General features: G+C 46.2%; 3 protein-coding genes across 7 annotated transcripts in view; 2 read left to right on the top strand and 1 right to left on the bottom strand.

Moving 5' to 3' along the window:
* The window catches only part of RBP7 (retinol binding protein 7), a 68,094-nt gene extending 66,518 nt beyond the window's left edge, over positions 1-1,576 (top strand). Inside the window, exon 5 of the mRNA XM_063317373.1 lies at positions 1,567-1,576. The gene's annotated coding sequence lies outside the window, so the exon portion shown is untranslated. The remainder of the gene's footprint in view (positions 1-1,566) is intronic.
* LZIC (leucine zipper and CTNNBIP1 domain containing) overlaps positions 1-24,651 on the bottom strand; it is a 382,321-nt gene that overhangs the window by 87,263 nt on the left and 270,407 nt on the right. The gene's annotated exons all lie outside the window — the stretch shown is intronic.
* Positions 1-24,651, top strand: part of KIF1B (kinesin family member 1B) — an 82,769-nt gene that overhangs the window by 23,312 nt on the left and 34,806 nt on the right. For 4 of the 5 annotated variants that reach the window (XM_063317365.1, XM_063317363.1, XM_063317366.1 and 1 more), the window contains exons 4-19: positions 120-299; positions 1,375-1,440; positions 4,203-4,381; positions 5,405-5,516; positions 6,260-6,337; positions 6,903-6,968; positions 10,414-10,489; positions 11,002-11,080; positions 11,415-11,557; positions 15,863-15,996; positions 18,760-18,839; positions 19,238-19,313; positions 21,989-22,068; positions 22,500-22,606; positions 22,747-22,830; positions 23,631-23,811. In XM_063317365.1, the coding sequence (XP_063173435.1) occupies positions 120-299; positions 1,375-1,440; positions 4,203-4,381; positions 5,405-5,516; positions 6,260-6,337; positions 6,903-6,968; positions 10,414-10,489; positions 11,002-11,080; positions 11,415-11,557; positions 15,863-15,996; positions 18,760-18,839; positions 19,238-19,313; positions 21,989-22,068; positions 22,500-22,606; positions 22,747-22,830; positions 23,631-23,811 (1,721 nt within the window). Of the gene's footprint in view, positions 1-119; positions 300-1,374; positions 1,441-4,202; positions 4,382-5,404; positions 5,517-6,259; positions 6,338-6,902; positions 6,969-8,922; positions 8,941-10,413; positions 10,490-11,001; positions 11,081-11,414; positions 11,558-15,862; positions 15,997-18,759; positions 18,840-19,237; positions 19,314-21,988; positions 22,069-22,499; positions 22,607-22,746; positions 22,831-23,630; positions 23,812-24,651 lie in introns of all 5 variants that reach the window. The other variant, XM_063317364.1, reaches the window with a different exon arrangement.

Raw genomic sequence — 24,651 nt, 5'->3', positions numbered from 1 at the left:
TGCTACCTTTCCCGAGAAGGCTCTTTTATGAGATTTGTTTATTCTCTCCATCCTCTGCCTGAAAGTTCTTCCATTCTGAGAGGATCTGGATTGACACCTTTTTGTTTAAATCCCTGCAGTCAGAGGATCCTTGTTTCGCATCTCAAAATCGTGTGTACAATGATATCGGGAAAGAAATGCTGCTCCACGCCTTTGAAGGCTACAACGTCTGTATCTTTGCGTATGGCCAAACCGGAGCTGGTAAATCTTACACCATGATGGGGAAGCAGGAGGAGAACCAGGCAGGGATCATCCCACAGGTAAACCGGATCTCTGGTTATTTTGCAGGTCCCAAACATGTTTTCATAGGCCTTTCAGGAGCTTGGAGGATATCCCAGCTTTTCTCTCCTGCAAACAAATGATGCCTTCCTGGCCTCCTGCAGATTGTGCAGCTTGCCTTTGTGGCAATTTGGTGATTAGTTATGAGTCTTGGGTGCCTCTTTCTGCTTAAAATGTGGCCTTTGCATGATGCTTAGAACATCATTAGATGTTCATTAGAACTCAGAAGTGTGAAGAGTGATCTTAATGTCAGTGATTTCACTTGAAAACCGAACAAGCTTGTGTTTTGCTTCGTGTGCGTACCGAACAAGCACTTGCCACAAATAGGGACTGCCTCCTTGGGCCTCGTATATACAAATGTCTCATCTTTATTGAAAGCTGGGGAATGTGGTGCCCCGGATTGAACTGATTTTCTTTGATCTTGTGTCCACTGAAATTTCTGTATTGCACTCGTAAGAAAGGAAGCCAAAGCAAATATTTTCAGGGCAATTTCTTTTGTACACTGTATTTATTTTGAATATATAATTAAGATTCCTGGCTCTAGGCTTTGAAAGCTTGGGGTACTGGGTATTTCTTTATTCCTTTGGGGTGCAAGAAGGGGATAAGGAGGAAATGGGGACCCTGAGTAACCACGACTTAGTGGAGCTATTAAAAACATCCAAATTGGTAGAAACTTTTCACACAGGTGAATTCAAAGCATTATTCTAAAAACAAGTGGCCGTGTTAATGCTTTATAGCTGGAATAGAGAAAATTTAACATAATCATAGCCCTTTGGAGTTGCAACCCACATTCCGAATTTCAATTATCGCATTTGAGTTTTTAAGGCACGTTTCTTCCTTTTCTTAGGCTGCCTTCCCGCTTTGGACCCAACGAGAAACTGTAGGAAGTGTCAGTGGGTTTACCTCTAATGAATTTTGGCTGGGTGGGGGCTGAACTAGGAACCTGTCAATGTATTTTGGAGTAGGTGGGCGGGAGAGGTGGGATGGCTACAGCCAAATATGATAAGCTTCCTTTCTGCATAACTATAGCTTGACGGCTTCTCAATCTCTTTATAGCTCTGTGAAGAGCTCTTTGAGAAGATCAACGACAACAGCAACGAGGAAATGTCTTACTCTGTGGAGGTGAGTATGAATGGCGGTGTGTATGTGTTTACAAAAAGGTTGACTTGGTGGAGATTCAGGTCTCTGGTTTAAAAGTGGGCTTGTGAAGGAACAGCCGCACTTCCATACTTGGCATGCAAGTGGTAGTCCAGCTGGCCTTGTTGAGAAATCGAGAAAGACCTTGTGGCAGAGTTAGAAAATTCCCGGGTTGGCACTTAACTGTGTAGGCCTGATGGGTTTGTACTGCTGCAGATGCTGGAATACAGCCTCCCTTTCTTTTAGGGGATTAGGAGATATTGGTTCAAAAACAGAATCCAGTTTTCTGAGTTGTCGGAACAGCTATGTTGGATGAAGGGTTTTTTGCTTTATAGGATTGACAGCTATGTTTTTGTTCCTTTTGATACCATACGGTTTGGGATATAATTTAAATATGGCCAGCATTCCCTTTTTCCTCTCTGCCCAGATTTTGCATAAAAATTCTCAGATTTGTAGTGATGCCCTGGGATTGCAGCTGGCTCGCTGAGAGAAATCAGTGGCTGGAAGGAAGAGACCCACAGGCCCCAATTACTGACTTGGAGAAGATTGCTCTGGCTGATACAGGATCTTGTGTGACCTCTTCTGTTTTGTCTTTGCCTGGAGTAGGGGATGCTGCTTCTGTATGTCTTTACCAGCTTGGTTTGTTGCCCATAAGAAAAAAAAAAGTTGCTGCTCTTACAGTCAAAACAGGCAGTCACGCCAAGTGGCTAGTTCTTTCTCTTAACTACATTTTTTTCAGTGTTTCGCAATGATTTCACAACTTCTGATTTTGCAGCTTAAACGTACCCAGAAGCTGTTCCCTTTTAGGAGCTTGGAACCACTGAGATAACGTTTGGGCGTTGAATGGAGCTAGAAATGAATGGCTTGATAGTTTTGGAATGCCAGAAAGTTTGCTACTCGACATTGCTTTGTTTCTGGATATTTGGGCCTGCTTAGACAGGAAGCACAGGCGTGCTCTGCGTCATGGGGAGTGCGTGTGGGGGGCTTGATTGCTGCGGGGCCCAAAGAATGTCAACAGTTGGAAGGTCGCATAATGGAAGGGGCTGTGCCTGAACAAACAAATTCTTCTGTGAACATGAGGCCCTTCCAGACCATTCACAAAGTTGCTTGGTGGCCGTTAGGTCCGTAGTTGGCCATTGATTGAAAGGCAGCCTGCACCAAAATAGTACATGGCTGTGCACATTTATTCCCTGTTTCGATAGCTCTCCTTTCTTGAGGAAAACAGGGATAAGGGGTTTGGGGCCAGGGCAGATTCCCAGTGGGAAAGTGAAAAGCAGTGTTTTTCTTCTGGGGCTTCCCAAGATGGAACATCCTGGCTCCTCTTTTGTTCCGACCCCTTTCTGAAAAAAATAACGTGCCAGGAAATATCAAGAGATACCGTGTTTGCTGTGGCCTGTTAAAGCATAAGCATATGAGGTCCTTACCTGCAACGGCCAATATAAATGCTTCAGCGCAATTTCTGGTTGGGAAAAAATGCATCTGGCTAGTGGCTAGGCAGCACCAGTCCCTTCATTTGCTTTGAACTGACAGCGGCAAGAGGCCGGGAGAAAAGGATGTTTAGAAAACCCGGGAGCAGCGTTCTGCTTCTTTTGGGAGACAGCAGGCAGTCGTTTCCGGACTCCTGTTGGCATGAAGTTGCAAACCACAAGGATAAGTTTTCGGGTCTGGCTGAGGAAAGAAGCTGAGAAGAGAGACTGCGGTGAGGTGATGAATCGTGGATTCCCCTCTTCCTTCAGAAGAAGCCACCATTCTTTTTTCGTGTGAAAATGTCAGTGTTGATCCTGAACTTATGCAGAAGTCCACTTTTCCTCTGGTCCTGTTCCCATCACGGCCAACCAAGTGGTTGGGAGAATTCTACAAGAAGAGCTTGAAGGCAGTTGACACACACTCACTCACTCACTCACACACTCACACACACACACAGTTGCTCCCTGGTGTATTGCTTGACTTGTCTGTATTGATACCTTTGTTCCAGATACGACTGGATTGCAGCTTCATTATCTCTGGTTGAATTGTACAGGATTTGGAATTGAGCCATATCTAGTGGGCTGTCTGTTGTCAGATAAAAGGGTTGTCCTAGGGACGTTCGACTACCTCTCTTACCCTTTCTTCAAAAGAGAAAGTTGGGTGTCATGAACTGAGAACAGCTGAAGTTGGTAACTGCCCATCGGAGTAGACTATCTTGGGCAGTCCTAAAGAGTGGTCCGATTTTATATAAGACGATTCCTTGAGCTCAGAGCTATTTGTGTGGATGCTTAGCTCATAAAAAGGAAAAGGTAAAGGCTTCCCTTGACAGTAAGTCCAGCCGTGTCCGACTCTAGGGGGCGGTGCTCATCTCCGTCTCAAAGCCGAAGAGCCACCGTTTGTCCGAAGACACTTCCTCTGCGGTCATGTGGCCGGCATGACTATGCGGAATGCCGTTACCTGCCCGCCGAAGCGGTGCCTATTAATCGACTCCCGTTGGCATGTTTTCGAACTGCTAGGTTGGGTTCATAGCTGCTTGCAATGCCTCTCATTTTTCTTTAGATACCTGAGTGGTCTAGAGAAGCTCCCAAAATACTTATTGCTGTCTTGGCTCCGAGGTGCCCTCATGATGAATAATGGAGCATTCCTGAGCGGGCACATTCAGGGAGAACTTCCTGGAATCCATTTCCCTTCGTACTGCCTCCTTCATCTGTACTAATGACCCCCTTTTTTTCGTGTTACCGGTTTTCAGTTGGTGTTCTCTGCTGGGACTCTCTCCGTAGGTCAGCTTCATGGAGATCTACTGTGAGAGGGTTAGAGACTTGCTGAACCCCAAGAACAGAGGGAATTTGCGGGTCCGGGAGCACCCCCTGCTTGGACCTTACGTGGAAGACCTCTCCAAACTTGCTGTCACTTCTTACAGCGACATTGCAGACCTCATGGATGCTGGGAATAAATCGAGGTTGGTGTCCCTGCACTGCGGGGATCCCGCCAAACCCTTTGCACGTCACACCCAGTCGTGGCGCCTGGCAGGGAGGAAGCGTTTGGAAACTTGGTTTGTTAAATTGCTCATCCCTTAAATGTCGGCAGCCTTGATACACTCAAATTCACCTTGCGCCCATTTCGGACATGATTACAACGGTTCCCCGGTTTGGGTGCAGTAGAAAAGTATACTCACAGGAGCATTTTCTGGAACCTGCTTCATGTTGAAAAATATGCTTGGTATATAAAAATAGGCTTACCGGTCAAGCACAGTGGATCCATTTCAGACAAAGGTGTGATTGCCAAGGAGGTGTCACTGAATTCCTCCCAATAATTGCTTCAGAGCAGCCGTTTTGAATTGGGCAGCCTTATAATCCTAGTAAGTTAAATTCAGATTTAAATTTAGCTGTTACTAAGGGGGGTTTGAGAAGAAAGGGGAAAAGAGGCTTCATTAAAGAAGCAGGCAGAACTTTCCCCACCTCTGCTCGCTGTGGGGAATAGTGTAAGCCGGTGTTCTTCAAGCTTAGCAACTTTAAGATGTCTGGACTTCAACTCCCAGAATTCCCCAGCCAGCTGCTGCTGGCTGGGGAATTCTGGGAGTTGAAGTCCAGACATCTTAAAGTGGCTAAGGTTGAGAAACGCTGGCGTAAGCATCGGGGACAGTCTTGGTCCAAATGTAGCCTTGTGGTACATGATACAATTCCTTGCTGAATTTCGGCTGGAGAACACGGGCAAATCTCTGTGGATTTGCAGGCTCATCACGGAAGATGTCCCGTGATTTGCCCTACTGTTCAACCAAGATCCGCTCCCTTTACAAGGGCGAATACTGGGGGGAAACAAGTCCACGTGTCCAAACTCTTCCTTTGAGAAGCCAAGAGCTCCCAGCAGGCTCCGAGGCTGGCTGCCGAAAGCAGAGCTGACCCTCAGGAGCAGCTTCCCTGTTGTCTCTCCTGATTTTTCCCCCCTCTAAGCATAAAAGAACGTTCCTTCTTTCCTTCCTAAGGACGGTGGCAGCCACCAACATGAATGAAACCAGCAGCCGCTCGCATGCCGTCTTCACGATCGTTTTCACTCAGAAGAAACACGATGCTGAAACCAACCTTTCTACTGAGAAGGTAGCCTCTTTCTTCCCCTGGGACACAGCAGCGGATCCTTGCAATTGATCCAGAGCTTATGGGGGGCTGTGGGAGCGATTCCTCCAGGGACGGAAAGAATGGGGATGGAATTCCATAGGATCTCTTTTCCAGACTCACCCCTGAAAGCTTTTCTTGGGTTGGATATATATTTTCCTTAGGACTGGGTCTTTTTTGCCTTCTCTTGCCTGGCTTTTCCAGAGAAGTTATGCTGTATTTGGAGCACGAAGGAGGGCGAGGGAGAGAGAACGCCAGCAATGGGAAGGGAAGCGAGGAAGAACTTGGAAGATGGAGAGGCCGAGTCACCCTCCCTTCCCAGGCACAGAAGCAGCAGTGTTTCTGCCTGGCAGAGCTTAACAAATTAATGACCAATTAACTCCTTTCTGCCTCCTCCTCACAAACCTAGTTTAGATCCGCAATGGAGACAGTTGAAACCTTAGTGGGATTTGCTTGTGAAAAAAGCACATATTCCCAGTGGGAGAGAAGCTTTCTGGCCTGGAATGATTCTTTGAGAAATCACAACAAAAAGCAGACAATTTTGTTTAGCACTGTATATATGCTCTGGCAGTAGAGCTGCCCCAGTCCAAGTGAGCACTATACAATCCTGGTCTTGTTCAGTCCTGCCAAATTATAACAGTCTGCCGGTTGGCCTTAATTGCTGCCTTTACTCTAGACCATAGTCCTAAACTGTTCCTTTGTTTCCCTGACCCTGCTCCTCTTTCCAGGTCAGCAAGATCAGTCTGGTAGACCTCGCAGGGAGTGAGAGAGCCGACTCTACTGGTGCCAAAGGGACTCGATTAAAGGTATCAGCCCAGCTCCCTCTGCTGGGGTCTGGTGGGCAGCTGGCAAATGGCCGTCACGCTTTGGTTTGCGGGAAGCCCCCCATTCAATCCCTGGCATCTCCAGGTAAAAGGGTTCGATAGCAAGCGACGGGACCAAGCTTCTGCCCAAGAGCTGCTGCCAGACAGAGCAGGCAGTACTGATCTAAATGAACCACTGGCCTGACTCCTTCTCTAAGTCGCTTGGAGGAGGCCGCCATCTTGATCACGATATGACCAGTGCAATCTGTTTATGGGGTTCTTTAGCCCATTGCCCCCCCAACATTTTTGAGAGGCGAACACCTGCCCCTCTTCTTTAAAATTGCCTGCCAGCTCAGTGAATGCCCTTGAACAACTGAATGCCCTTGAACAACCCTCTTCAGCCATCGCTTTCCAGAGACTGAGCACTGGACAGATCCAGGCAGTAAGGTCCTTGCTGCAGTAAATAAATGAAAACCCAGCCCTGCTCGAGGACAGGAAAGCAAGACTGTGTTCTGAGCTTTCTGGTATTTGAGCAACTTGTGCATCAAATGTCTGATTCACTTTCCAGGAGGGGGCAAACATCAACAAATCGCTCACCACACTGGGGAAAGTGATTTCGGCCTTGGCGGAAGTGGTAAGTCCAGATTCTTTGGATATCCTCAAAAACTGTGCTGCCTCGCAAGCCCACCGGGACTTAGTCACACGTGAGACATTAAGGGGATGTGTGTTTCCAAAAGGCATGTGGGGATATTATTGTATTAACAGGTACTGCTTTTCGGCGTTGTTCAGATGTTTCATCGGGAACCCAAAACTGCTCACACGATAGCCTTTCCGCAGAGGGAAGGTCAGTTGTGCCCCTCTTGACTAGTGTTCTCTTTGTCTAAGAATGAACTTCTGATCTGGTTGTTTTAGGTTGTAAACTGTAGGGCTGCCAAACCTACATTTCCATCAGTGGGAAATGTTTAAATCGTTAACTTTTTGTCCTGGTCTTGTGGCTCTTGACTTAAAAAAAAGCCTTCTGGAGAAAGCTCAACCTCTTCCTAGCAAGAGAGCTCAGTTTTGTGCTAGGCTCTCAACTGCTCCCTGGATTTGCTTCCTCTTCTCCTTCCTCCTTTTTTCTTGTTTTGGTCCTAACTTCTCAGGGCTCAGCAACCCCTTATTTTTCTTTATATGTAAGGCAGACTCTGATCACTGAGCCCTCGGTGAACAGCTAGGAAGAGCTGCTGGATGCTTCTGTGTCTGTAATCACCTTTTACCCTTTACTATTAGCTTATCTCTCCTTGGTAGCTAATTTTCCCTCAGGATAAGGCCGAGGCGGAATGGAGAGTCTTACTTGCTAATAAGTGGTAAAGGTCTCTCCTAGGACTGGTGTCATTGTAAAAGGCAGCAGCAGCGAACCACCTATTTATTAGAGGAGGCTAAAATTGGTACGTGTTAGGAATGGGAAATAGCGGAGAAAGAAAAGGGCTGGGCTTGGACATACTACTAAGTAAGCACTTACAGTTACAACGGTGATCCTCAGGGGAAAAAACCATGAGTTGTGTGTTCCACCTCCCCACCATCTCCTTCTTCCTTTTGCCAAAGAAGCTTTTATTACTAGATTTATATCCCACTTTTTTTGTACAAGTCAAGGCAACGTAGATAGTGCTCCCTCCTTATATCTTCCCCACACCATCCACCCTGTGAAGTGGGCTAGTCTGAGACAGAGTGACCAGGTGAAGGTCACCCAGCCAATGTCAGAATCTGAAGGAGGACTACAGCTCACAGTCTCCTGGTTTCTAGTCCAGCAGCTTCACCGCTACGCCGAGCTGCTTCTCCTTTGCTTTGAGTTTTAGGTTAGCCGCAGTTCAGGTTTGAGCAGCACCCCAAACCAGCGTTTCTCAGCCCTGACAACTTTAAGACGGGTGGACTTCAACTCCCAGAATTCCCCAGCCAGCATTAAGGCAGCCCTGTTCAACCGTTTTTGGCCTGTTCTGCGGGAACCCTGACCAGTTGAAATGTGGCTTACAGAAGGCTGTTTTTCTTATGCAGTGTGGGTCATGCCTACCCATGTGGGATTACATCTGGTCCTGGAACTTCCGGCATACGTTGGGTTCTGGTGTTCTCTGACCTTGGTTGTTTCCCGGTAGAGGTTTCACTTCCAGGCTAGGTTACAACATCCATGCACTGTGCATCTGTATGCTGGTGATGTGGCCTAGCAGTTCAGCCTAGACCCATGTATATTCTCTACTGTTGGAACTTCATGCGTGCGGTGGGCTCCACTTCTTCGCCCCATTTATGTTCCTAATTTCAGTTGGCCAAAGCCCTTCCTGTTTCCTCTCAAATAAAGCTTCCTGCCTACAGTGAGGCCTGAGTTGCTTTTCATAGCTGCCCATATCATAGATTTATGATATGGATTGTTTGCATTTTAGGGTGATGGGAGGTAAGACCGATGTACATAATGCTCCCTTCTTATATCTTCTGATCTGCTTCTTTGGAAAAATGACACTGGATCGTCATCTCTGACTGTGTGTTACTGATATAAAATTGCCTCATGTTGTCTTAGCTTACCTTACCTCCTTTTCTCCGTTCCCTGCTTCCAAACATAGGATAACTGCACCAGCAAGGTATGATGGGCAAGAAGTAGTCACTGAATGTGGTAGCCTGTAGACACAATTGGTCCCTAGGTAGGAATTAACTTCTAAAGAAAACAGAATCCCACCAATCTAATCTTAAAGACTGGGATGCGTTGTGGCAGAAGCAAGGGACTGCTTTTACTGTGTTTGCTCTCGGACCATAAATACAGTAGATTTGGATTGATTGATCATGGCAGCATCCGTGAGCATTTGCACCCCTTCTGACTGCAAGCAGGCCTCACGGGTAGGAGTGAAAACTAGTTTGCCAGCGGGCAAAATTCTAGACCCGCTTTCTCAAAGCAGAGGTCTTTGTGGTCCCTGGAGAAGTCCTGCCACTTCAAAGAAAATGCTGTTCTTTTCTGTGGTATTTTCTTTGCGCGATCGGCCCTGTTTCAAGGATACTCAAGGGTTGGTCTTTCAAGGATAGCCATGGAGGGAGAGCACACTCTGCTTCAGAAAATGGGGGAAAGTATGTGATTTGCTCGCACCTGGCTCACTTCCGCAACAATGGCGGGTGCCCTTCAACGTCCTGGGCTGAACTGTTGCACCGTATGTGCGTTCAGGCAGACTTAGAATGACAGTTTCTCCCTCTTTCTCTCAAAGAAAGATTTTTTCCATCGGAGCTGGGATTTTCTTCCTTTGTTTTGCAGCGAGGCATCTGTTCTTGGGCCTGATTAGCCTCATCAGCTGCCTCTTGGCTAACCCCAACGGATCCATGGCCAGGATCCAAGGAAAACTGTAGCCAGCTCCATGCACATAAGAGGAAAGGCTCTGTGTTTCTTGAACATCAGCCCTTCCATGCTATAAAATCATACTATTTAAAAAAAAAAATTATTTGAAATTGAGAGCACTTTCAGAATGTGTTTCCTTCCTGGCAAAGGGGACTGTCGCCCAACTGGAGGGGAGGGAGAGAGAGAAAGAGAGAGAGACAAAAAAAGAAGAAAAAGAACACGGCGCAAGATTGCCCTTGCTTTGCTTTGTTCTACCTTCACTCATTTCTGTCCCCCCTCCTCTTCATTTCTATCCGGGGGCGCCATGTAACTTGGATAACGTGGCATATAAATGCAGCGTCGTCACCTTGACGAATGTGGGGGAAAACAACCTGGTGCATTGCAGCAGATGCTCCCTTAAAAAGAGCATTCTTCCTTTTCTCTCTCAGCAAGGTGCGAATGCCTCTTCTGAGATGGTGCTTGCCATTTCCAGTTTTCATATCTGTGCCAAAAACAGTTAACAAGTTCAGGTCTTCTGCCTAATTAAGGAGGGACACTCTTCCTGTTTGAACAGTTAAAAACGGTCCTTTTAGCCTAAGCCTGCTGAAGTGTTCCCTTCTCAGCAGCATCACCTCCACAAGGTCATGGCGTCACATACTGTTCTGGGGAAGTGGCAGGCCAGCAGCTTGGGTGCTCCTTTATGCAAGTATCTTTTAGGGTAACAGACTCTTAAGCATGAAATGTCCTTTTGCAGAGTAAGAAGAAAAAGAAAACCGACTTTATTCCGTACAGGGATTCTGTGCTGACGTGGCTGCTTCGGGAAAACCTAGGTATGCAGTTGAGACAACCTTTTCCATTTGTTTTTAAAGTTGCAGTCTGAATAAGCATTTCCTTCCATTATTTTATATGTGGTAGTTCTCTCTGCAAATAGTGGCCCCATCTGGTGAAGCAGCAGACTGTAGTCTGTAAAGCTTGCATCCCTTTTATGGGCTCTGTCTTAGAAGCCAGGACTTCGGCCCCCTCGCTCCCAGTCTCAATCAGCCACAGTCAACTGTGGCTTATTCAGCAAGCCTTGAAGAAACGGAACCTGGCTTATCTGAAACGGGATTCTAATTCCACTTCTGATATTCAAGGCAATCGAACAGATAGTCAGCCTTTTACAACAATATTGTTTTGATAAAGACACATATTCCTTTAAAATTCCCAATTCCATCGGGTCTCTTAGTGGCCTTCCCACAGCCTGACTGTGGACTGTAGGTTTGTGGTGCATTTGTGCTGAGTATTTTCATGACTTGGCCGTCAAACTGATCTTCCTTGCTCCAGCTGCCTTTCTGTCTTGTAGGTGGCAACTCCAGAACTGCCATGGTGGCTGCCCTGAGCCCAGCAGACATAAACTACGATGAAACGTTAAGCACATTAAGGTATTGAATGGGATTTTAAAATGCTAGGCTTTCTGTTCCACATTTCCTGCTCTGTTTTTTGCAGTGTAACTCAGTCCTGTCGAGCAATTGATGAGTGAATCAGGCATGGCTTTTTTCCCTACCAAATTTAATCTGTCTGTTCCTGTGGCTTACCTCTCACCTGCTCATCCACAGGGCCCCAACGTCCGCAGCGAAAGGAAGAGCTGCAGTCCTTACAAAGATCTAGACAGAAACCTTCAGAGTTCATTTTCCAAGATTCTTGAGTGTTGCCCAGTTAAGATATTTAAACGTATCTTTTCGCTGTTGTTTTGTCTCAACAAACTGACCTGTCCAGGTATGCAGATCGGGCAAAACAGATCAAATGTAATGCAGTGATCAATGAGGATCCCAACGCCAAGCTGGTGCGGGAGCTGAAGGAAGAAGTCTTACGGCTCAAAGACTTGCTTCGTGCTCAAGGGCTTGGGGACATCATCGACAGTAAGTGGACCAAACTGGCCGACTCCTGATTTTGCCTCTTTCCCGTTGCGGAGCTGGAAAAACAAATCCAGCATTTTTTATCGATCTGAGGGTGCAGGAAAGAGGCAGCAATGGGCTCACGTACCAAGGTTCACGTGCCTTGGTGTGATCGACCGATCTTGCCCACAACCTTGTGTTGGAGCACGGCTGATTTAGACACCCAGCTGAGGGTTGAGATGAGTTGACTTCCGTTTTTCTGAGTGGATCATCCATGTGTTCCTTTCCCTGGACAAATATTATAGGGGCTTCCAGAGAACAACTCCCAGGGCAGGAAGCTATAGGGCCAGCTGCAATAGTGGCTTGTTCCTGTAACCTTTCAAAGCCTTTGTTTCAGGAGTAGCTTGTAGTTGTGAGCTTCAACAGCCTTCCCCTTCCAGGCGCCCCCCAGAACAAAGCAGAAGGCAGATTTTTATGTTTTCATTCTTCCAGAGTTGGTTGGGCAGACTAGATCAGAGCAGTTCCATTTGCCACACTGGGATTTATTCTGGCAGAACATCAACAGCCAGGATTTAACCCCCTCCCTTGCTGCTGCTGCTGTTGAAAGAATAAAAGAAAAAGATAATACAAGTGCAGGCTTCGAAGAATAAATAATACAGATGAAAAATCCAAATACAAAGAGTAAAGTACAGGAAGGGAGCCAGCAATTCTGAAATATCATATGACTAATATGTTCTAGTACATTATTAAAAGCTTAGTATACTACAGGACATCTCATATCCATTTTCTAATCAAAACATGTCTCTATTCAACTTTAAAGCTACTTGGTTAATGCAACTGAAATTTTAAAAAGAGAGAGAGAGAGAAACTATAGGTGATAAACTCTATGGTAAGGCAATATTGTAAATAAGTTGGTTACATGTTAACCCCTTTTCTTGAATGTCTGTCTTCCGTCCGAAATGCCAGTTGCTTCCAGGGCAACTGTCTTCTTCTCAAATGCAGTACTATTCAAACCCCTAACCATCCAGACTTTGAAGGCCATTAACTTTAAGTGAAACAGCCCACCTGTAGTTTGCAAAAATTAAAAAAACTCAAAGGCCTGTGATTTGCGGGGTGTTTTACCATCGCTGCATAGGGAAAATGCCTGTTTCTAAAGAGTCATCTTCAAGGCCTCTAAAAACGTTTAATAAACCTCACTATATAATAGGCTTGGCTTCCCCCACCACCAGCCCCACCCGTGTCATGAAAAGGGACTGGCTAAATGAACGTTTTTACCACCCTGCTGATTGAAATTTGGAATACAGTGGGTGCCATCTGTTAAACGCGTAGCGCCTGCATTTCGGTCCAGTTCATGAGGTCTTCTCATGGTACAGTCGATGCTTTTCCAGAGATTTTCTAGCCACACTTGAGCTGTAGGTAAATACTGATTTCCCCACCATACGCTGTTCATCCTGGGAGGCGGGTCACTAACAGAGAAATTCAGGATCTGGTGTGAGGACCTCAGCCGGTCATTTTACACTGTGAGAAAGCTACTTGTCAGCTGTGGTGAGATGCTGAGGAAGCTTTGAGTTTCTGGCGTGTGATTTTTCCTCTCCCTCTCAGTGAATCGTTGGGAATTGTTCCAGGAAGAATGCTTAACCCTTGTTTTTGAATTCTGGATGCTTGTTTATCTGCCAGGAAATGTTTGTTCATTCTTTTTAAGCACATGGTATATACGCATAGAGCATTGCCCTAAAAACAATGGATAAAAGAAGAAAAGGTTTCTTAGGCACCGATCAGATAGCATTTGGTTTTGGCTCCCAAATCCAAGCGGATTTTTTTTCTTGTGTAGTAACAAATTAGCTGAAACGGTGCTGAATTTGAGAATCAACGCTTCTTTATCCATCACCAAGGCTTTTCTTCTTCTCATACGTCTACCTGTTAATCCTGAGTATTTTTACCCTTCTTGTATCTTCCCCCTAACATCTTCCTTCAGTTGACCCGCTGGATGCTTTCTCTGGAAGTGGAGGCAAATGTGTGTATTGCAGGATTAATCCGTTTTCCCATCTTTGGCTTTCGCTGGGCTGACTGCGTCTGGATTTTACGCTCCAATTCCTTACAGGGAAATCCCAGGACAGCATTTTTGAAAACTTGAGCGTGGGACCATTCAATGGAACTGGATCTAGTGGCTTGCTACCCGTCAGAGAGGGCTTTAGAGAGAGTGCAGAATCGAAACCTCTCTTAAAGAAAACATGAGAATCTGCTGATAGGCTGGGTGAAATCCAGGGCAGCTGTTTCACTTCCTCTTGTATTCAGACTACCAATATTTGGGACCCTAATAGCACCTTAGGATAACCCAGAGTGGTGTAATGGGTATTTACATGCATATATATCTGTACGTATGTATCACACGTTGCTATTGGTTTCAAATCCTGGCAGTTCAAACCCAAAGAAAATGTAAAAGTGCATGGTTTCATTCAGTTTGGTAGTACATTCTCGTTAATATATGCACAGTGTGTGTGTGTGTGTGTAAATTGCTGTTAGCTGAAAAATGCAGGGTTTTTTTGTCATTTATTTGAACGCCGATATCGTGGCAGCTGTCTAGTGTGGCTGGATAATGCCGTTTCTAGGGCTCAGTGGAGCTAGGCCCATCCTCACCCATCCCACTAATAGAGAGGTGGGCAGGCTGCAGAGCACAAGCTTCACACAGCAGCCTTTGTTTAACGGATTGCTAGCAAGGAGGTGGCTGAGCAGCTTCCAGCACATACCTCTTTTCCTCTCTGGAGGAAAAAAAAGTGCAGGGGGATTTGCAAAACTGCTGAGTACTGTTTTCAGTACTGTTACCCCGCTGTTCTATTTAACGCAAGGAAGACAGAAGAGATCTGTTGGCAATTCCCTTGTATGCAGAGAATTGGAAGTGTAATTGATCTAGTCTCCTCCTGGCATTTTTTTTTTTTTTAATTTCCAGTATTTCTGGCCCTTTTGTGATGCTGCTTTCAGCTTGGCGGCTTTTAACTCTTGATTCGCGTACATGCAGCTGCAGCTTTTGGAGAGGGAAATATGCATGGCACAACCGTGGGGTGCTCTGTGGCAACTGCGTAGCAGCTTTGGCATTTGTAAGCCTTCCCTTCTCTCCTGTGAATGCATGAGTTTCTCCAGGGTGTTCGGTTTTGCTCCGGCCTTGCATTGCCCTCCTGGCTTGGTCTAATTTTGCTCTACCCCCAATCCTGACCTTTCCTGAATTTGCAGATGGCAGTTTTTAAACCAACTTGAAACATAACTTCTGGGCTCTTGAGCTTCCAGTTCAAGGAATGTGAGACTTCCTGAATGCACTATGGGATACTTTTGGGGGGTGGGGGAAGATATATATATATGTTTGTTAGAACAGAATCATCATTGCATACATACCCATATTCTGGCCATTCAACTGGCATCCATCCGGGAGCAGATACCAAATCATTCAGAAAGACCACTCATGGTGCTTTCTTTCCGAGGTCAGCTAATTCAAAAATCACATTCTTCCCCTCCTTTTGAAAGCTGGGTTTTTCAGAAACGCCCTGTGGCCTGTTGGCCTATTTTAAGAGCAGGAAAGAGGAAAATGGCCAGTGCTGAATGCTCGGCTTTCATCCCATCTTATCGAAGATGGTGGCAGCTAATCTGATCATTCATTTCGGGAGCCCCTATTTCCATACCGACGGTGTCGGCCGAAAGGGTGTCTGCTGGATATGGGGGGTGGGATCAAGATGGTGCCTGCAATGCTGTGATCGAAGCTATCCCCTTTTTTTATTGTGCTGCACATACGATACGCATAAAAAACCAGGCACGCATTGCGGCTGCCGTTTTGATTTTTTTTATCATGCCCTGCAGACCCCCCCTTTAATTGATCCCAGCCCTGGTACCATCAGTTGAAAGGATCAGTTAGCAGGTGAGAAAGCTGCTCTCCCTCTCTACCTGAACAGGCCTAGATAGAAGAATAGGCTGCCCAGGTATACAGGATAGAAGCCAGCTGCTACTCACGGGAAGGCGTCCAGCTCAAGGCGCTCTCCAACTGCTTGAATCTGCAGTGAGGCGGATTGAGGGAACTGTGTTTCAAAACTTCAAAACTGCCATCCTAGTACGATTAAATCTGTGTCCGTTCGCTTTTTTTGTGCGCTATCCTCTTATACTGGTGTCTCCTCCCCCTCTTTCTCCTTTCCCTCTCTTCCGCTCCTTTCTCCTTCGCCTCTCCCTTCCCTGGATTTCTGCTTGTCTGTCCATCTGTCTCTCTCTCAGATCTGAAAGATTTTCAGAACAATAAACACAGATACTTGTTAGCCTCCGAGAATCAACGCCCTGGCCATTTTTCCACAGCATCCATGGGCTCCCTCACTGCCTCTGCATCTTCCTGCTCTCTCAGTAGTCAGGTGGGCTTAACTGCGGTCTCCAGTATCCAAGAGCGGATCATGTCTACCCCTGGAGGAGAGGAAGCCATTGAACGTTTGAAGGTATGGATGCTGGGATGTCAGGTGCCCAAAGAGGCCCACCCTGGCTTTGCCCAGAACCACACCTGCCTAAGAGCAGTTGGACTGCAGCATGAATATATCCCTGTAGAACATGCACTTGGACCATTTGATGTTTTTGGAAGATCTTAGGGTCATTGTGGGGGTGGTTAATAACGTGATGAGAGCCAGTTTGATGTAGTGGTTAAGGCACTGGGCTAGAAACTAGGAAACAGTGAGATCTAGTCCTCCCTTAGGCACAAAGCCAGAAGGGTGACCTTGGGCCAGTCGCTCGCTCTCTCAGCCCTAGGAAGTGGGCAAGGATAAACCACTTCCAAAATTTTGCCAGGAAGACCACAGGGACTTGTCCAGGCAGTCACCAGGAGTCAACACTGACTGGAAGGCATGATGGTGATGGTGATGGTGATGTCCTCGGGAAGGACTTGCTAGGTGGACAAAAAAAGCCAAATCCAGCCTAAACATCTGGCTGACTGTGTGACCAACCATGATGGTGAGGATGAGGATGATGATGTGATACCCAGTCAGAAAAAGAGGAAGAAGAACCATCTTACTAAAGCATGATTTAAAGAAATTCCACTAGCATTGCTCTTGAAAATGAAAAACAAACGACATGACTTAATCAGGCCATCTTACTAAGAGCAGCCAAGTTAAAAACACTGGCGAAAATGGCATTGCAAAGGAGCCTCAGTGGCTACTAATTTTTTTTAATGCTGATTTGATGGAGACCCACCTTTCTCCTTAGGGGTGGCGAACAAAATTAAAGAGAACCCAAAAAGTTAAATGCAAACATTAAAATGCACGGAATAGTTGACGTCTCTAGGAATCATTGTGACCATCTGTAATGCGGGGACTTGAGACTTAGATGGCACTAATTAAAATGTGTGGCGCATAGAATGCCCGACTATCTGCAGACAAGGGAGGCTTTTGTTTGGAATCTGTGTGCTGAGTGGCCTCAAAAGGGCATAACAGTAGAGGACTTTATCTCTTGGCCTTGCCAAAGCTTCCCTCCCCCCACCCCCATTTGGGCTTGCAGAGCAGCAAGCTGAGTTGGTGGTGGATTTTGAATGCTGCTTTTCCGCACCGCCCTTCCCCTCCCCTCTTTGGGTTATGAGACGCTTCCAGGGTGATTTGGATGGGCTGGAGGGAATACAAAGTTTATGTATTTAAAAAAAGGGGGGGAAGGGGGTGGAGGGAGAAAAAAGAGACATACCTTGTTTATCTCCAAGGTATGTCTCTGCCCTGAGGAACTGCTTTGGCACCAAGTGCCGGCTTCAGATCTCAAACAGGCCACTTAATGACTGGGATCGGCTTGCTATTTTCATCAATATGCACAGCAGCCTCTCTCCAGTGAGCTTTGAAATGCCATTAAAGCTACAAGCCAGTGAATGTGTAGAGAGGATCATATTGTCTCCAGTTCCACTGGAGTTGTCGATCCTGGAAGAAAAGCCTTCCCCTTTCTGTGTGGGCATTTGGCTCTTCTTCTACCCAGGCATCCCCACCCCACAACTGGCGTCTTATCTCCTGCCTGGCTGATTGGTCCGTGATTGGTCCTTTAACTGCTTTCAGTGGCAGAGAAACACCCCTTTGACTGCCTGTTCAAAAGAGAAATAAGAGTGCAGGCAATGTTTTCTCCTCCCCACCTCCATTCCTGAGGAAAGAAACAACTCTTTGTTACATGGCTTGTTGAAGATGCTATTGAAGGAAAAGCTTCCGCACGATTGTCCGGCCCTTTTGAGCATCACAGTGGCCATGTGGTTCTAGAAGCCTGTCGAAGAATAGCACTTTCCCTATGCCATGTGAATTATTGTGGCTCTTGGGGACATTTGCCTAACATAAGGAAGGAAGGAGAATATGACAACTTGGTTAAACCGAGGAAGAGAAAGCAGAATGGCCGGTTAGACAAGGAGCTGTGACATGATCACAGAAAAGATAGACTGAAGACAGTCAGAAGTTCCTTCAACAGTGAAGAAGTTCAGAGCAGCTGAGGGCCTGAAATGTGGCTGTTGTCCTGCCAGACCTCCACGTCACCTTGTTGTAATGGAAAGATGTTGGCCAGCATTCTGTCTCCTGGCACCGTACTTTGCAAGGGAGCTTGTGATGGACGTGTGCATGTCCACACACCTCTGGGCCATGGTTGGACTCAAGCCGAAACAGCCACATGGATCCAGTGCGGTGGTTTCTGGGGACATGGGCCCTTCGGTTAAACCCCGTGGTACAGTCCATCCTTCGTGGCCTGCAAAAAATAAAAGTACCACTTCAGACTATAGATGGTAAGACGGTTCATTAGAGAGAGAACAAGGTATCAGGGCTTTTGACCAAAGACATCCAGAACTTTGGCCAGAATATTGCAAAGATTGGGCACAGGATAGGTTTCTGCTGCCGTTCTTTTTAGGGTTGGTAGCCTTGTCAAAGAATGTTTAAAAATCATTGGCTTTGTAAATTTGAGGATATTTTGTAAGAGCTTGGTGTGGAATTTTTATGGCTGTAGATGAAAGAAAGTGGAAAAAGTATAAATTGAAAATGGCAGTATCTGAATTCCCTGTAAAATTCTCTGAGCAGAGCAAAGTGACTGCACAATAAAAAGCTCTGAGCGTTTCCAGGGGATCAGTCCCTTCACTGACCATTCTGATTATTTGCTTTGATGTTCCTGTTTGATGTTTACATTTGGCTAAATTTAAATTTGTCTTGCTGAGGAGCCTAGGTCGGTGTTTGGTCGTATATAATCCTAATCCTCCGTTCTTTTTCCAGGAATCTGAGAAAATCATTGCAGAGCTGAATGAAACATGGGAGGAGAAACTGAGGAAGACCGAAGCCATTAGGATGGAGAGGTTAGGCCCCCAAATCATCATGATCATTGCCTGAGATGATCAAGACTATCAAGACTTAGACCAGTGTCGCTCAACTTCAGCAACTTTAAGATGTCATGCTGGCTGGGGAATTCTGGGATTTGAAGTCCAGGCATCTTAAAGTTGCCAAGGTTGAGAAACAGCTGACTTCAAGGTGGAGCAGGAGTCCAGTTAATGGTTTTTAACATCTAACTTCCAAAGGGGAAGGAGGGAGAGGCTGGGGTTGTGAGGAGGAAAATAGTTCCTTCTTTCTGTATTGTGCAATTGCCTACATTCAAGGAAAGACTAAATTCCTCTCTCCCACTTCTACCAAAATTTGGAAATCAGATTTTAAGTGCGTTCCAAGGATTTCTTACCAACCTCTTGTCTCTTCTCCTTAGGGAAGCTCTGTTAGCTGAGATGGGAGTCGCCATCCGAGAAGACGGAGGCACCCTCGGCGTCTTCTCACCGAAAAAGGTATGCGGTGCTATAACATTGCCTTATAAAGATTTGGCAAATCCCTTCTTTTAGGAGATCTGAGCTCCAAGCAGCTGCCGGGGTCCAACGATCTGCTGGTGTTTTTCTGCAGAACTGGCAGGGCTGGGATAGCCTCGCTGCTGCTTCTTGGGCCTCCATGGGTACCAGATGTTCTGCCGAAAGAACAGTGGCTTTTGGACTTAACTTGACATTTCCCAGGAAGAGCTGTAACTTGTGGTGGGAAAGGAGCCTTTGGCTCCTAGCGATACTGTGAGTTGCGCTGTGAGGGGACTTGTATGCTCCCCTCTTCCTTAAAAGATGGTTTGATGCTGTTTGGATGGTGGCCATATTGTGGACATTTAAAAGAACAGCATCAATTAAAGCCATCGTGTTAGAAGCATGTATACTTTCTTGCACTTCAGACACCAAAATTACACCCACTGCTGGGATACAAATAAATGGTTATAATTTGATAACAGACTTGTGCGGTCACTAGTTTCCTTAGGGATCCTGCGGGATGTTGAGGTAGCCCTCTGGAATGTCCAGTTTGAAATTCCACTGAGGGTCAGAGTTTTGCTTGTCTTACTTGTTTGCTCTAAAATTGTGGCCTTAGTTAGTTTCTTGGATTAAGACTTTATTTATTTTATTTATTTGTCAAATTTACTGCCACCCATCTCCCCCTTAAGGAGGGACTCTGGGTGGTTTACAACAGAAGTAAGATTTAAAATTCAATATGAACTATAAGTAATCCATGAAATACGGATATAAATAGAAGATAAAAGATATAAAGTTCATTGGATTATCCAATTCTTGGGTTAAGAATTCATTCATTTTGCACTGTAAGACATGTCTTCAATTTCCTGAATGGACGCCTGTCACTAGGCCAACCTCAGATGGGCCTAACCACAAAAATCTTGGCTGCTGCTGTTGAAGCTGTTGATCTCCCCCTCCCTCCCTTCCTTTTTCCCCACTTTTTCCGCTTAATTGAGTTAAGCTAAAGCCTCTTCATACTCCATTCCGGCTCACCTTCAACTTTCTTAACAGCTTGGTGTCCTGAAGGCAGGCTCTGAATTAAAACTGTTGAGGCTCAAATATGCCAGAACCGGACACCTGGATGAATAGAGCTTTTCGGGAAACACTCCATGTACCACTTCAAACTAGCCACGATCATAATTTTTCTAGCCGTGACTAGCCTTGTGCATCCCATTGGGCCAGTCTCCAGCAGGTATTAAGGACCAGGATGAGGGAAGAACCCAGAGTTTGAGCAGCAGGGTCCTTTTCAGTTTTCTGAAGCAGTGCAGTTGGAAATAGCGTGGGAGAGTTCCTGGTTTGCAGAGAGAGCTAGCAGGTGCCCTGAAACGTCCTTGGTCAAACGCCTCTGGAATTTTGCTGAACACACTGTGGCAGGGTTCCTCAACCTTGACAACTTTTGAGATGTGTGGACTTCAACTCCCAGAAATTCTGGGAGTCGAAGTCCACACATCTTAAAGTTGCGAAGGTCTTGAAGTCGCACCATGGCATGACCGTCTCATCATCCCCAAAGCCCTCTTTTCCCCCTTTCTCTCATCTTCTGGATTTTCTTTGTAGATCTTCCCTCAGAGACCATCAGCTTTGTTTGATGACTCTTTTGATTCCTTTGCGGTTGATCAGGTTTGTCTTTGTGCAGAGATAGATGCCTGAGCTTGTGAAAGTAGAATATAGGAATTCCTTCCTTTCCTCCTTACCGTTTACATCCATCCTGGTTAGCTGCGACCTCCTTTTCTCCTGTTGGTAACCTGTTCCTTTTAGTTCTTGCACTTTCATCTTACGCTAGAGCTGGCCTTCGTAGCTAAGAAGGAATTGCCCCTAGTTTGCAAGCTAGAGCGTCCTCGTGTGAATCCTGAGTGTGAATGCCCTACTTCTGTTGCTGCTCTAATATTTTGTCTTTCTTCTTACCTGTGCTTACTGGCACTCCTTGGCCAGATATTCACTCCAAGCCCGTGTGATTTGTTTGCGGATTCCAGTGGGGTGTTTTCACCAAAGAAGGTTGGTGGACTGACTGTAGTGGCCTTAGATCCCCTTGGGAGTGTCTGCTGCAAAAAGGTGTTTGCCGCTCTCCCGCAAAGCCAAGATTTGAAAGCAAGGGTGGCCCCGGTAATCTGTGAAATGGTTGCTCCGCAGAAATTCCACTTTTTTTCCCCCTCTGCAAAACCGGACGAGACAATTTGGTTGCCAAGTGGACAGTTCTTCCCCAGTTTAGCAGTTTCCACGCCAGGTGGACTGCACATTCCGGTCTTTTCTACTCAGTTATGAAATTGTCCAGTAAACTCTTTTTAACTCATTTGGTCCTGTCCAATATTTTTCTCCCCTTCTGAAGAATGATGTATGTCTGACAGACAGACAGGAGGAAGAGGGCAAATAGGTTGGCAGCTATTGGACCAAGGATAATCTCAAGGACCTGCTGCCCTGGCTGACAGTCACCAAACTTATTCATTTAAAATAAATACACTTTTAAAATGCTGTTTGGCCCCCTGGAGACGTGAAGGGTTTTTGATGTTTCTTAGCAGACCGTTCTTCCTATGATGCTGTTCTCTTTCATTCATTCAAGAAATGACTGGTTTTCTCCCGGGAGGGCGAAATCTGCAGTTAAGAGAGGGAGAGGGAGTGCAATTAAAGGAATGCCGTTCTTGTTTCAGACACCTCATCTCGTAAACCTGAACGAGGATCCCCTGATGTCAGAGTGCCTGCTTTATTACATCAAAGATGGTATAACTAGGTAAGCAGCAGCATGACAGAGAGAGACTTTCCGCTTCAGACAAGCGCTCCCTTTTTCCAAACCGCATCCACTTTTATTAAGTTTTTGGCCACCTTAATTATCTCTGTCCTCCTTGATATGTGTGGGGTGAACCCTTGTCAAATTTCCCCAGTAGTGAATTCATGTATATTAATACCTGCAGAAAGATGGCCAGAGAGTTGATTTTTATCACTGCCTCCGTTACAAATTGGTATTTCCCCAACCAAAGGATTATTTCGCCTTTTCGACCGAACCGTGGGAAAAGAGATGCTGATCTTCTCGTGGTTTGGTCTGAGCCTGAGCTGAAATGTTTTGATCCCATCTGTACGTCGTGTTTATTTCCCGGAGCAGATGAGTTTATCTGTTTTTGGAAGCCATAACAATGCCTTAGGAGTCCTCTCTGCCGGACACAGGGTTGGCCAGGCAGATGCAGAACGACGCCAAGACATTGTCCTGAGTGGAGCGCATATCAGGGAGGAGCACTGCGTTTTCCGAAGCGAGAGGAACCCTAACGGCAGTGGTAAGCGAGAGGTGGCTGGCTGGTTTTTTAATCCCCAGGCCAGCTTCCCCCAGCTTCGTGCCTTTCATAGATGTTGGGTCTCCCATACTCAGCCAAGGCTGTTCAGACAGCAACCCAACTGCCTTCTCTTTTCCTTCTAGTGATTGTTAGCCTAGAGCCGTGTGAATGCTCAGAAACCTACGTCAATGGCAAGAGGGTGGTGCAGCCTGTCCAGCTGCGTTCAGGTAAGAATTTCTGTCTCTTCATGAGCAAGTGTGCCTTAGAGCACATGCAGGACACTACAGGTAGTCCTCGACTTACGGCCACAATTGGGACTGGAGTTTCCGTCGTAAGTCGATGCAGTCATAAGTTGAGCAGCACGTGACCGGAGCCGATTTTACAACCATTTTTATGGTGGTGGTTAAGTGAATCACTGTGGTTGTTAAGCAAATCACGGGCCATTAAGCGAATCCAGCTTCCCCAATGGCTGTTTTTTGCCAGAACACGGCAAAAAATGTTGCAAAATGTGATCGCGTGACTGCGGGACACCGTGACCGGCCGCAAATGCGAGTTGATTGCCAAGCGCCCGAAATGGGACCATGTGACTGCGGGGGTTGGCGCGATGTTTTGTGGTGCTTGGAAGTGCTTTACAGGCCATAAAGCACCCATTCGAAGGCCGTTGTAACTTCGGACCATCGCCAAAGGAATGGTTGTAAGCTGAGGACTACCAGTACTTTATCCCAGCTGGGCTGCTGGACTGTCCAGCCCATTATTATTAGCATTGGCTCGTAATTGGGAGGAGCTTTTACCGAGCCCTCCTTCTTCACAACTGCAATGCTGGGCGCTGAGTCAAGGCCCCTCTGCATGTAGACCTTGCACGCTCTCCCATACGCTTCCCTTCCTTGCTCCAACTTACAATTGTATGTCTCCTGGGGCTGCCTGTCCTTGAAAATTCACTGCCTGGGAACCAGTCAGACCCATTCCGAGCTTGCCCTTCTCCAGAAAGGACTTTTGGCCATCCCCCTTTTTTTTATCGCTTATCCAGGAAATCGCATTATTATGGGCAAAAACCACGTGTTCCGCTTCAACCATCCTGAGCAGGCCAGGGCTGAAAGAGAGAAGACGCCGTCGGCTGAGACTCCCTCTGAGCCTGTAGACTGGACGTTTGCCCAGAGGGAATTGCTGGAGAAACAGGGAATTGACATGAAGCAGGAGATGGAGAAAAGGTACCGCTTTCTGTGAAACGGAAGTGGAACGCGTAACGTACTTTTAATTGGAACCCTAGGCAGGTGGTCTTCGTAGCAACAGACGAAAAGTCATTTTTAGCCAATTACCCTCTTTCCTGTCTTCCTGTGATAGTGCTTCATTTTATTGAGAGCGGTTTGCTCAGCCCTCAGATGGAGAACTGATTATGATTTATTAGCCAGATGCATTGCTTATGAAATACCCGCGTTTCTCTTGCTCTGCAATATGACTCAGGCTGACTATCTAATTTTTATTACTGCCCATCTCTCCCCCAAAGGAGGGACTCTGGGCTGTTTACAAAAACAATTAAAATTCAGTATCAATATAAATATCATAATAAATATGCAATAAGAGTAAAATAGAATAAAATATAGTAAAATCCTGATGGCTAAAAGTTGTCTTTCAGTCCGTGAGTAAAAATCGTCCTAGGGCGCTAGCCATCCCCACGAATGGCTGTTCCCCAGCCTGCTTCCGGCATGATGACAAAACCAAGCTTTTTCAGTTTTAAATAGAGAATAAATGACACACCGGCAAATCTGCAACGCTCTCTTGCCAGATCTCCGCCACCGTAGCGTTAAAGAAGTAAATGTATAGCTTCAGTCCCATCTCTCCAAACTGTTCTAGGAGGGTTGGCGTACTTGGGCGTATCTACCACCGCCAGTGGTTTATTCACCCACACCTCCAAAACACATTTTTAAATCGTTTGCTAAGAGAGTCTGTAACTGGGAGCGACTGTAGCAAATTCTTACCTCCCAAAGTATTCTTAGTTGGGCACGTTGGCTTTTCAGGAAGGAGGTCCATCCATGAGCCCGATTCCAACT

The sequence above is a fragment of the Candoia aspera genome, chromosome 18, assembly GCF_035149785.1.
Source record: "Candoia aspera isolate rCanAsp1 chromosome 18, rCanAsp1.hap2, whole genome shotgun sequence".
NCBI lineage: Eukaryota > Metazoa > Chordata > Lepidosauria > Squamata > Boidae > Candoia > Candoia aspera.
This window is presented reverse-complemented; position numbering and strand designations above follow the sequence as displayed.